General features: G+C 39.3%; 1 protein-coding gene across 2 annotated transcripts in view; it reads left to right on the plus strand.

Moving 5' to 3' along the window:
• The window catches only part of ILRUN (inflammation and lipid regulator with UBA-like and NBR1-like domains), a 99,273-nt gene that overhangs the window by 34,142 nt on the left and 51,215 nt on the right, over nt 1-13,916 (plus strand). Inside the window, exons 2-3 of one of the 2 annotated variants that reach the window (XM_047101266.1) lie at nt 3,750-3,904; nt 9,747-9,944. In XM_047101266.1, the coding sequence (XP_046957222.1) occupies nt 3,750-3,904; nt 9,747-9,944 (353 nt within the window). The remainder of the gene's footprint in view (nt 1-3,749; nt 3,905-9,746; nt 9,945-13,916) is intronic. The other variant, XM_047101267.1, reaches the window with a different exon arrangement.

A 13,916-nucleotide genomic window follows, 5' to 3' on the forward strand; every position in this document is an offset into this window, starting at 1 on the left:
AACCTGATTATCAGAATAGTTGAAGCTGTTGTGCACCAAGCCCATTTTTTATTCACGTAGGAAAAGCTGCCTTGGGCTGATAGCCTCAGTATGAGAGGCAGTTGGTGTTACCCTTTTTGAATGTCCCTGGTTTGCTGCAGTCTGCTGGACTATAGGCTTTGTAAAGGTAGGGGCCTCGTCTGTCTGCTAGCTGTTGTATCCCTAGTCTCAGGTTGAGTGCTTAGCACATGAATAAATGCTGATAATTAAATGTTGGTTGAACACCAACCCTAAGGCATTTACACACATTGTCTCATGCAGTCTGCACAGCCAGCCCTATAATGCCAACTTGGTAATATAAAATATAAGTCAGCCTTTTGATACAAAAAACTCAGCTTTGTAGATGAGTAAATGGACACAGATGCATAGCCCCTTGTTCAAAGACCCACAGCCAGGTGTAGGAGCTGCCTCCAAACAAAGCCAATGTAAAATTTTGCCATTTTAACCATTTTTCAGTGTACAGTTCTGTGGCATTAAGTTTATTCACAGCCATCACCATCATCTTGGCCTGTGCCCTTTTCCCCGTTGGTACACTGCCTTCCTTTGTTCTTCAGGGTGCTTTTGGTTTAATCTGAAATCAGGTTAAAACTTCTTCGAGTGCAAACAGTGAAGGAACCTGGATGCTTAAACTTTCAGACTAGGCTGAATACAGAGTCTGTGTTCTCCCTTTTCCCATTTCCTCAGCCAGCTCTATTTCACGTAGAATTTCTTGTTGGCTAATAATAGCTGAGTATGTTGATTTGAACGGGAATACATGCTATCATATCTACTTGTTCTCACGTTGAATTGGAGCTGTTTGGTCTATTTCTGCCGTTGCTTGGTCCAGTCAGGCAGTGATCTAAGTGGTCCAAGTGGGAGAAACTGTGTACCCACATTTTGAACTGTGTACCTGCCATATGGGTTAGAGCGCCACTGGGCTAAAGTCCACTCTTGGCCTTGTACTTGGGAAGTTAATTTGCTTTGTCATCCTCTACTCCTGCTTCCTGCCAGGAGTCCAGTTTAGTACTTTCATTTTCACTTTGGGATTTAAAAGTGTTTCTTAATCTTTCTCTGGCTGAATTATGTATATAATACAGGTACAAAGGAATGGTTTTGTTGACTTAGCTGTGGGATGAGTTGGTCTGTGTGAAACAAGATTTGAGTTAGGGGGACAGATCTGCCTAAGGTAGTTGAACTTATTCATGTTTCTGCTGCAGTGGTCTTGAAGTCCTTTCTGATATCAGGCAGAGCCAAGTGGTGAAATATGACACATGCTGGGGATGAGAATTGGCAATTGTCCTGAGTGCACAAATAGTTTCTTCCCTCCCGAGCATATTTTACAGCCAAGTGAACAGAAAACAATTCAGCAGGCTACTTGCTGGAGTTCTGTGGCAGAAAAATCATCTTTATAAAAGGGTGGACACATAGCTTTTACACAGAGTTTTCAGAAGAACAAAATGCAAACTAGGCTTACTTTTCTTTTCCTCATTTTATCCCTGATTCCTAAGTGTAAGACTGATTCCAGATACACTCCTAAGGCCTGTTTGTGGGTGGTAGAGGCTGGGCGTCCCCAAGTTTGACCAGTCACGTATTACTCATTTTGGATCACAGTCAGCTAGCGAAGGAAGTTGCTGAGAAGACTAAAGTCCAAGCCTTCCTATTGAATAGTCAAGCAAACAGTTTGGCCCCTGGCCCAGCTCTGCTGCATGTATATTTTATCTAGTACACACACAACAGGCAGGCAGTTGGTGGTGGTGTAATTCCAGTCAATACTGACTAATATGACAGGCCACCAATGCATGAGACTTGACCTGAGGCAGCTGCTCTAAATATAGCCCTCCTTTCTGGCAGCTGCAAACACCTGGAGGAGCAGGCAGGCCCCCCGCAGAAAAGTATTTGCTGTTAATAGTATGTCTGTTGAACAGTTGTATACTGTCAGAGCTTATTTCATGCTATGTTTATGTATAATTAAAAACAACCCACTGGATCCATTGGCTTATGTTTGGGTTATGTTTAGAAAAATGCAATTTGTGTTGTTGTCTACTGTGGGGACTGGAGATGATGTCACTAGTTTAAGTAAGACCTTAAGAGGAGCAGTTAATGTAATTACTAACAATTTCTTTGATCTTTCTAATGAATACAGCTTGCTCAAACCCCTTAGTGGCCTTTGGTTTCTGGCATGGATGAACACGCTGTCAATCATGTGTTTCTGTTCAATTAGGGACTCTGGTTTGTATGCTTGGTAGTTCCTTCTGACATAAGGGGGTTTATGAGTAATTAAAAAGAACACCAACATTTACAAAATGGTGCTTCCAAAACAGAAACTACAAAAGCTTATAAAAACATGTAAGAGATACTTAACCTTTCTAGTAATAAGATAAAACCATCTTAAAATAAGAAACATCAATGTTTTAATTTTTTATTTATTTTTAAAATATTTATGTTGAGAGAGAGAGAGAGCATGCGCGCATGCTAACGGTTGAGGGGCAGAGCAAGAGGTAGAGAGAATCCCAAGCAGGCTCCACACTCAGCACAGAGCCTGACACATGGCTGGATCCCATGACCAGGTCATGACCTGAGCTGATATCAAGAGTCAGGTGCTTAACTGACTGAGCCACCCAGGCACCCCAAGAGAAAACCATTTTAAGGCCTTAATGAGATCTTCCCTTTTACCTGTCAGATTGACACAGATCTAAAATTTTGGAGGAACACTGTTGATGAACAAATGAGGGAATATACACTCTCATACATTCTTGGTGGGGGCATTCATTAAGTGTACAGCTTTATTGAGGGAAGTTTAGATACATCTGTTAAAACCACAAATCCATGCTCATTGACTTAGCAGTATCACTTATAGGAATTTATCCTACAGATGCATTTGCATATATATATATATATATATATATATATACACACACACACACACATATATATTTTATATATTATATATATATATTGCATATATATATAAACGATATGTGCTTAAGCTTATTTATGGAAGAACTAAAGATTGGAAACAAACTCATAAGTGGACTCGTTACGTAAGTAATGATGTATCTGTACATTGGATACAGCTATAAAAAACAATATTCGCTATGTACTGATAGAGGAATGTCTTCATGGGAATAAAGGGAATAAAGCAAAGGACAATGTATAATATATCACTAATTGTGTAAAAGGGGAAGAAGAAAGAATATCATTTGCTTGTATATGCATAAGGAAGTTCTGGAAGGGTATTTAAGAAAGTGATATGAACAATTATGGGTATGTGTGTATAGGAAAGAAGAGATAAGATGGCTAGTTTTCACTGTACAAAACTTTCTGAACCATCTGCATGTATTGCCTTTTCAAAAAATTAAGTACTTGGAATGTTTTTTAAAATCGAGCTTTTTTGAATTCCAGGCACAGTTATAGAGGAGCTCTCTTTTTCTTTACCCGTACTTGCTATCCTTGTGGGTAAAAGAGAGATTTCTTCCTATTGTTGCTGATGATGCTGATGTTTCTTACTTTTTATGTGGGCACCCTGGGAGAAAAGTGTTGCACAGGTTTGTTAGTCCTGGGTTTTTCCCTGTTGTTCCTCAGCCAGAATCGGTGGCTCTGAAGATTTATATACCAAGAGCCTTCGGTTCGATAACAAGTCCTGAGAAGTAAGCTTTTTCCATTTGTTTGACAATCAGGATAATATACTCTGGACAGGACTAAAGTCTTTTGTCTTTTCTTTTTGTTTATAGGAACCTACAAGCAGCAATTGGCGCCTATTATGACTTTGAGAGCCCAAACATCAGTGTGCCCTCTATGTCGTTTGTTGAAGATGTCACCATAGGAGAAGGGGAGTCGATACCTCCAGATACTCAATTTATAAAAACGTGGCGGATCCAGAATTCTGGTAAATGGATAACAGGCAATTCTTCATTGCCCAGTTTTTTTGTTTTGTTTTGTTTTGTTTTGTTTTGTAGTTAAAAGAATTAGGGAAATGTTTTAGCTTCAGGAATGTGCTTTTGTAATTCTGAGCTTTTTCATATACATGATACAGTACTTTTTTAATGCTGGTGTGATGACCAAACATCAGTGAAATGTCCCCTGCTTTAGGTCAGGAAAAATAATTTAGATCTTTCATCCTTTTTTTTTTTCCTTTCAATTTAAGTGTTGATGCCTCTAAACAATTCAATATTCATTTGATACCAGGAGCTAGGCCTGTGTGTGGTGATGGTATTATCTTCACCTGTACAGTTCTACTCCATCATTTTAATTCTGCTCTAATTAATCTTCCAGTTCTTTCCAGCAGACTAGAGGAGGTACATCCTTGAATAGAACAAGGTAGTTAGAAAGAGCTGTGAGCATCTGCTCTTTTGAAAGCTCATTTCTTTATAACCATAAGGATGATTCTTTATGAAATTTCCTTGAGGTATCTCTCTACAACATTAATACCACTTTGAAAAATAGGGTAAGAAATGTGGGGATTTGTTCAGAATGGGAAAGATGAAAAGATTGAGAAGTTTTCTTTTAAAGCATTGTTTTGATGTACTGCTGACTTTAAGGAAAATTAAAAATAAGTTAACAGTAGTTCTTTGAAAATGGTATCTGGTAACGGTTAATTATCTTTTACTTATTATTATAATGACTTTTTAAATTTGAATGGGTTTAGTATTGCTAGTTTCGCCCAGTAACAATGCTGCTGACTGGATGAGGATGCTTTAACTTTCTTGTTGCTAAGGACTGAACAGGGAAATTCTGAGAGATGGAAAACTAGGCAAAAGGCATATTTAGCTAAAAATCTGTGGGTGTGGGGGAACCCTATCTAGCAAGGTGTGATGTGAGCTGTTTCAACTCTTGGGACTCAAACCTGTCAAAGTGACCTTTTATTGACTGTTTACTTTTCAGTTCTTTAGACTGTAATTTTTTTATGATGGGAAAAAACTGACTACACTAGCCTTTTATATATAATGTACCAAATTGTTATTCTTAGTTTTTCTGTCTTATTTAGAAGTAACTCTCCCTTGGATGGAGGTTCAGTATGCCACTGAGGAAATGCATATAGTCTGGATTGACCCCAGTGTTGTAGATGATAGGGGATATTCGTGGCTTTATAAAATTTTTAGTAGCTTCTTCTCCCTTTTGGTTACAATGGTGTGGGGCATCGTTAGTTTGAGAGGCACGTGGTAATATGGAAAAATAGCCATGTTTTCTATTTTTTTTGAAATTCTTTTTTTTTTTTAAGGTCGTTTATTTTTGTCTAATTTCTTTCACTTTTGAGAGGGTCTGATTTCTTTCTCACTTTTCTTAATGTTGTGGGCTTTTAAAAATATTATAACAGCCTCTTTAGTTCAGCTTCTGTTCATCATATTTCTGCTCTGAATTACTAAAACCTGCTGTGTTGCTGGTCAAAACTCCTTTTGAAACTTATACATGAATAGGTTTTATTTCATGAAAAAATTTAATCTAAGACCTCTTTTATTTGTACTGAAACCACTGAAAACGGTCAGGCTTTCCGTGAGTTCTTCATTGCGTTTTTAAATATTGAAAGTTCTTAGAGTACTGTTGAAATATTTAAAATACTGTTTGGTTGCAGAAACCATTTTGTATTTCAGAAAGGCTCTTGATACATCCACTCACTCACTAGACAGTTCCTTGAGTTAATGGGAGATTGGGAGAGATTGATCTAAAATGGCTAGAATGTCAAATCAGAGCCTCAAAGAGCCTGCCTTTCATCTTGACTTGGAGAGAATCTGTACTGGTGGGCCTGGCTGCATTTTTCTGCCTACTTTTGTGTAGTATCTCCAGTTTAAAGTAGCCTCTGGGTCTGCAGTCTTTCTTCCTGTGAAAGGACATTTTTTGCTTGAACACCTCTTGAAAAGTTGGACAGCAGTTGGCTGGAGATTTTACCCTTCAGGTTACTTTAAACATGTAGATTTTTGTATCCTTCTGGAAATTGTTCATCCAGTTGTAAAATAGTATTGTATCTGTACACTAAATACTTTCCATTTGATTAAGGAGAAACTGGCGTCCCATAACTAAGGAATCGGTATGTTCTTAAAGAGTAAGAGGGAAAACATGCACGTGTACTGGTTCTTTAGCATCATTCTAATCTGGCCTGAGTTCTTTCTGGAAATAGAGTAACACAGAAGAAGGGCAGGCCTTAGCTATTTCTCCTCTGACTCTTTTCCTCTCATTCATAACCTTCTCTAAGAGATAAGTGCTCACTGAAATAGTTTCACAGATAATTTTCATGGCATCTTTCTGCTGTTATGTTTTAGGCATGCCAAGCATTCAAATATACAACAGGTGAGATTGATAGGAACTGCATATAGCTGTCCCAACAGTTTCCCCAAAGATGGATGTCACACATTGTTTAAAATTCAACTTTTTTTTTTTTCCAACGTTTATTTATTTTTGGGACAGAGAGAGACAGAGCATGAACAAGGGAGGGGCAGAGAGAGAGGGAGACACAGAATCGGAAACAGGCTCCAGGCTCCGAGCCATCAGCCCAGAGCCTGACGCGGGGCTCGAACTCACGGACCGCGAGATTGTGACCTGGCTGAAGTCGGACGCTTAACCGACTGCGCCACCCAGGCGCCCCAAAATTCAACTTTTAATACTGTTTAAATCCTTGGTTTCAGACCATAGAAAAACAGAAGCGAGACATTTAATGACAGACGCAGAATCCCAGGATCTAAACCTTTGGCACTATATAAGTACTAGAAGCTTGGGAAACTCAATCAGGAAATCTTACCATTAAAATGGAAAGTAAAAATTTGAAACTGCCCTCCATGGTGAAAGTAGATAATTTTCCTTACCAACACTTACAGCTTCCCAGTTGTTACAGCCAGGCTTTATTGTCCAACTGTAGTGAATGTTAAGCTGAGCATGTTATGGTAAACTCTGGTGTTCGTGGACTTTGGTGAAGTAGTTGAGATTGTGATGTGAGAAAGTGGCTTCAGAGTCAACTTTATTTTTTGTGAACATAAAACAAGGGTTAAGAAAAGTCCTTGAGAAAGAACAACTGTTTTATCCATTTTTCTTTTGGCTCCTTAAAATATTTAATTTCTACCTTTCTCTTCAGTATGACTATAGAGAAGGTAATTCTGCTTCATCCATTCAGCAAATAGTGACAAGATCAATGAAAGTCCCTGTTTGCATGTAGCTTAACTTGAAATGTAATCTCCAAGCTTATGGGGGTTAAAAAGAATAGAGGAGCTTCACTGAGGTTTTTTTACTTCCTCATTGCTCTTTGGATGTTCCTTACTGTCTCCAAACTATTTCTATAATCACTTATACCTAGTAAGCCCAGGCTTTCTGGAACTGATAAGACTTTTATCTCATTTTTGCCATGTTCTCTATCATCTCAAAATTGCCATATTGCAGAATTTTTTTGTTTCGTATTTACTTTTTATTTGTTTGAATAAAATTATACTCCACAATAACTGGAGAATCACAGCCTTGATCCTATACGTGCTTATGGTACTTAACTTCGGAAGTTATAAAACACAAATTAGTCTTTCTTTTCTTCTAGATGTATCTATCCCCCATTAAGCCATTTTGTAACTGAGACTTAATTTGAAACCGTGTTGTATTATATTTCTCAAATCCAGATTTTAGGTATGCTGGTAGTCGATACAGGTCACCAGTATTTCTCTTTCCTCTGTATTAAGAACCGGTATCTTTGATCTCTTTAGAGTTTACCTATCCTAACAGGCTGTAAAACTGTATGTCGTGGTTGTGAACTCTCTATTGGTAACTCTCAGAAGGGAAATGATTGGCTCTTCACTTATAGCAGATTAACACTTTGGAGTTGATGGTGGATAACTCATCCAGTTTTTTCTTCTACATGCCTCTAGGTAACACATTACTAGAGTATTTGGTGTACTAAAAAAGATGAGGACTGTAACTGTATAGTTTGTTGATCATTTACTGTTTACCAGCGAACTCAGTTCCTCTGGAGTATGGCAGCACTCCCTATTTCGTGTAGCTGACAGATCTGACTGACTGGGTTGTTTGTGGTTGTCTGCTCAGGACAGCCCAGTATGTCCCACATGCAGACAGGCTTGTTTTCCTTATTTTCTTAGACATTCAAAAACAGATACATTCTCGGGTTTTCATACAAATAGATGTTGTCTTGTTTCAGGTGTGTGTGTGTATATGGGTGTGTGTTTGAAAGAAAAATTGTGAATTTGACCCTAAAACAGTAGTGTAATTTTCCTCTTGATCTTGGTCTTTAGAAAGACTGACATTTTCCAAGGTGCTTCATGCCAGCTGCTTTATTCTCGACCTAAGACAAATATGCTTTTGCCAAGGCCATAGGCCCCAGAAATGAAAAACAGAATTTGCATGTATTGCCAGGGTATCATCTACAGCCTTTCCACCGGCAGCACCTGCCCTTTGTGGTGTTACCTTGGGAGGGCACTTTGCCGGCAGGTGTGTTTTTTAGGAGTGTGTGACAAAACATAGCTCCCGTTGCTTCATCTGCTACCCCTTAAGACCCAGGAGCCACGGAGTGTGCTATTCATGATGGGGCTGAGGTCTCAGCAGTGGAGCTGTAGTTGCTTTTTTCTCTGGTTCCTTTTTCGATCGTGAGTCATCAGGTATATCAAAACCAGTCTGGCACTTTGAGAACTAGGTACTAAGGCATGCTAGAATACTCTTAGAAGAGAAATTTCAAGCGTGCTTTGTCCTGAGAGTCTGGCCATATCTATCTTTTCACAGTGGTGTATTTTTATAATGAATGTATATATCCCCCCAAAAGATATATAGAGGTTTCTGTCTACAGCAAAAAAAAGGAGTATATTGGAGAAACTTCACAGGAAAGATAACCTCTAGTCACTGTGTGGCCCTATGACTTGTCAGAACAAAGTGTATGGATTTCTCATTTTGAATTCGTTTTCATGAAAACAGGTACACAGGAAGAGGTACGCAAATAGGATCTTTGTCACTTCCAAAGGAGGAAAGATATTCCAGCTAATGCCTTTTCTCTGTATTGCCATTCCTATCCTTTATACAAGTATGTCTGGCTGCTGTCATCCCCCCTGAGACCACAGTTCAATGTGTTATTAACGAGGGGAGTTACCTGTTCCTATTTTCCCCACTACTATTAGATTCTGAAAAAGAAACTTTCACTTGACTCCTCTGTCTTGTCTTTGCAGAGTCTCTTGAACCTTGGTCTTTTCATAGTTACGGACGCCAGAAGAAAAGTCATACATCAGGAGAAATGTTTTCAAATGAAAATAATACAGGAATTATTCCTCATGTGTTTCATCCTCTTGCCTTGATAGAAAAAGTAGGGACAATCAGATGTATGTATTTTTACTTTGAATGTCAGCTTAAAAAGTTCAAGTGAAAATGGGCATGTGTTACCTCTTAGTAAAGAAAGCAGGCCTCCGAAGATGTGGGCCTGTGCTTCATTTCCATGGCTCTTCGTGGACATCATTCTTAGGTTCTATGGATTCAGTGTGACGTATGGCCTTCCTTGGGGTCCCCTGAAACACATCTTCTTGAGGAGCTGCCTTGCTTTGGTCATATGTCCTTTATCTTAGGGATAGACTGTTGGTCAGAGGTTGTTAACTCTGATAATCCTTCTGATCAGTCTTGTGACATTATCTAGCTCAAGGATATGTGGCTAGGTTCACGTATGTGTGAAAGACCGAGAAAGAGGCCTCTTCTACAGTTGTGTAATGAACTGCACCCGGCATAGGACCACTAATTGCCTAACATTTTTTTCTTTTGCTTGAACTCAGGGGCAGAGGCCTGGCCTCCAGGGGTTTGTCTTAAATATGTCGGGGGAGACCAATTTGGACATGTGAACATGGTGATGGTGAGATCGCTAGAGCCCCAAGAGATTGCAGATGTCAGCGTCCAGATGTGCAGCCCCAGCAGAGCAGGAATGTATCAGGGACAGTGGCGGATGTGCACTGCTACAGGACTCTACTATGGAGGTGAGTATGTCCTTGTGCAGCCCAGGGTGAAGGAATTAAGGTAATATCTTCCAGCATTCCCAGTGTTGCTCACAGAGCCTGTCAAATTACATAACAAGGCATGGCCTCTTTTAAACAGTCACCCCATGCAGGTAAATGACTTGAATTTAATGACTAATTGATTCAGTCTAGTGCTCTCCCTTTTACACTAGGAAGTTAGTTAAAATTTAGCAAAGTGCATGAGATATATATATATCTTGCATTCTAAACAGTGATTTAGTAGTGCTGCTCTTTTTCTTATATAATCTAGTAGGTGCTGTAAGAATACTGAAGGCAGTCCTTGCTCTCAGAGTCTCTAGATAGAACTCATGTGAAAAGAGATAATGCACAAAATGTGCACTCTTCTCCCAACCTGAGGCCCTGTCGACACCTCTCACTCCTTCTCGTTATTGCCATACTTTTTGAGCAGAGTGAGCTACACTGTCTCTTCCCTTTTTCATCTGTTCTTCAGCCTAGTCTGTTCTTTACCCGCTCCAGTGAAATGAAAATCAGACTACCCAGTTTACAAATCCAATAGGCACGTAGTCTTCGCACTAACTGACCCTCTGTCGTTGGGCACCGTACTCCAAATGTTTTTTGAATTGTGGACCTTCCTAGACTCACATGATATCAGTCTTGTTTCTCCTCCCCTGAATGATCTTTCTCTGTCTCTGTCTAGTCTCATCTTTGCCCTGAGATTCCTAGATTCTGAGCTGGGTCCTGTTCCTGCTCAGTTACCTCATCCATCCACACGGGTTCAGCTGTCAGCAGTACAGCTTACATGGCGATGTTCAGATTCATTATCTGTGGCTGCAGACTCTTTTTGGAGCTCCAAACCTGTGTTTGAACTGCTTATGGACAGAACACTTGGACATCCTGTAGGTTTCCGAATCTTAATATTCCCAGGCAAAACTTACATTCTTCTCCTCAGCACCCCACTGAGGTGATCAGGCAGGATCGTTGGGGTCATCTTTTGTTCTGTCTTACTGTCCTTCATTACAAATCAGTTCCTGTTGGTTCCACTATGTCCCGTGTCCTGGTAATCCAAAGAAAAATAAATGGTAAATAGTTACTGCCCTCAGGGAGTTCCTAAGTGGACTCAAGGCCAGTTGGATCTTTGGAGTGAGTTCAGGGGGTCCTGGAATCAGTGTTCTTCTATGTGTTTTTGCAGCCAGTGGAAACTTTATATATTTTTATAGCCTCAAGAAATTTTAATGTTAGAAAGGGTGTCTCATAGTGCTTATGTGACATCATTCTTTGCCTAGAACCTTCGTGCCTACTGTAATGGAGCCAACTCCCTTGGCATGGGGCTTAAAGCTCCTCACGATCTGGCCTCGTTTTCACTTTCATCTTCGGTCTCCTCTTCACTCCCCCACAGCCAGCCCCCAAAGACGCCACATGCTTTCACTTCTCCCTGCTCTTGCTCATATTCCTATGGCCAGAAATCCCTTTTTTCTTCTTTCCATTAAACTTCTGCTCATCCTTGGGGCCCTGATGAAGTCACCATTGCTTCTTCCCCCTTCCTGCCTTGCTCACTCTCCTCACTGCTCCATGGAAATCCATCCCTCCTTTTTTCATTAATATTATGCACAGGCTTGGTTATACTTATTAACACATTGTATTTTAGGTGTTTCTTTTTTTTTAAGTTTATTTTTTTATTTTGGGAGAGAGAGAGCGAGAGAGAGAGAGAGAGAGAGAGAGAGAGCACAAGCAGGGGAGGGGCAGATATAGAGGAATAGAGAGAGAATTCCAGGCAGAGAATTCTGACAGTGCAGAGCCTGATGTGGGTCTTGAGCTTATGAACTGCAAGATCATGACCTGAGCCGAAATCCAGTATTTAACAGGTGCCCTTAGGTGTTTGTTTACTTACCCTTTTCTCCTACTAGACCGTGAATTATTTGTTGAATAACAAATGAATATGCAATCATGTATTAGAATGCAGAAACTATTTGTCCCTTTCCTTCTGGACTCTCTTTTCAGACCACTTCTAAAAACCTTTGTACCTGCACAGTTGGAAATACAGTTGACCCTTGAACAACGTGGGGGGTTAGGTGTGCTGACACCCCCACACAGTCGAAAATCCATGTGTAATCTTTGGCTTCCCCAGAACTTTACTAATAACTTTGTTGACCAGAAGCCTTACTGATAACATTAAAACATTAAGTCGATTAACACATATTTTGTAGTTATATGTGTTATATACTGTATTCTTACAGTAAAGTAAGCTAGAGAAAAGATGTCATTCAGAAAATTGGGAGAGAAAATGCATTTACAGTAATAAAAATATGTATATATATGTGTGTGTGTGTATATCTGTATCTATATCTATAAAGAAATCCACATATAAGTGGACCCACACAGTTCAAATTTGTGTTTTTCAAGGGTTGACTGATTTCTCCCACTGCTGAGCTCCCATTGCATTTTTTTTTCCATTGCATTTTCTCTTTACCTCTCGCTCCCTTGCCTCTCTTTGGCACTTTACCTCTTTCTACCCAGTTAATTTGATGAATGTCTCATATCACCTTTAAAACTTAAGGTGATATATGTCTTAATTTATCTTTGTAACTTCGAAAAGCTGAGCCCAATGCAGGCGGAGTGGAGTGGAGATTTTTTTAAATGAATGTCAGTGTTGTTAAGGGAGGGGTGTGACTGCATACGTGACTTAAAAAAAAAAAAAAATCCCTTTGATCCAGAGATATTGCTTCTTACTGTTCTCTGGTGTTCGAGAATTCTGTGTGTGTGTGTGTGTGTGTGTGTGTGTGTGTGTGTGTGTCTGTGTGTGTTTTATTGTTAAGATAAAAATAATTATCTCTATGTGGGACATTAAAATTTATACTTGTAACATTCCTCTCAAATTCTAGAAGTTGGTAGAGTATTAATATACTAGCTTTGGAGGCAGTAAAGAATTTAAAGCTTTTCTTGGTCATATAATTGGAGTTGTTTCTTAGGACTTTGTGAAATCTAATATCTTCAAGAGATCTCAATAATTTATCTGGTTCCATGATTTTCAAAGCATTTTTTTAAATCAGTAGGATGCTTTCCTTTACAAATAAGCATATATGAATGCCCTCTGAAAAAAAGGGGAAACATAAAAGTGAAACTGGTTTTAAGGCACCTGGGTGGCTCAGTCGGTTAAGTGTCTGACTTTGGCTCAGGTCATGATCTCACAGTTCCTGAGTTCAAGCCCTAATGTTGGGTTTGCTGCTGTCAGCGCAGAGCACACTTCGGTTCCTCTGTCTCCCTCTCTCTCTGCCCCTGCCCCACTCTCATGTGCTCTGTCTCTTTCAAAAATAAATAAACATTAAAAAAAAAAATGAAACTGCTTTTGTTAAATTGGGAGCCTCCTTAACCTGTGTTTGCCTGCTCTGATGACCTCCACTGCTTTGTGGAGTAGTTTGCAAACAATTCATCTTCTCTAGTAAAGAATTTAATTCCATTGTACAAACTACCACATTTCATTGAATCCAGATTACTGTTGATTATAACACATTCTGATAGCAGAGATGGTAAATTACTGGCAGAATGTGAATATAATATACATAAAACCGCAACTGTGCACATTAAAAAAAAATAAACTGCCTTGTTAACCATGATTGGCTCTTCCCATTTTTTCTGTTCACTCTTAGTTTGCAAACTCATAGAGTGTATTATAGTGGTAAGAGTTTGGAAAGAAAGCCTAGGTTGCCTGTGCACAAACTTGGACAAGTTAGGTAACTATTCAATAGCGTTTCATCTTTCTGTTTTAATAACAAAGCTTTTGTTTTTGGTGGGTGATCTCTTCTATAGTCTTTAGATGGTCTTCTCTAGAAAGAATCCATTCTCTTTATTTTTATAATAACATGTTTCAGTTCATTTCTCTTCCTCAAAAAGGCTTTTTGCCACATTTAATAATTTATAAAGTGGACCCCCTTCCCCCATTTTAGATTGGTTGTACTCTCTCAGAGTCAAGAGAGG

Source organism: Lynx rufus, unplaced genomic scaffold, assembly GCF_022079265.1.
Source record: "Lynx rufus isolate CCGP_SWC_20201006 ecotype Redwood Valley unplaced genomic scaffold, mLynRuf1.p SCAF_6, whole genome shotgun sequence".
Classification (NCBI taxonomy): Eukaryota; Metazoa; Chordata; class Mammalia; order Carnivora; family Felidae; genus Lynx; species Lynx rufus.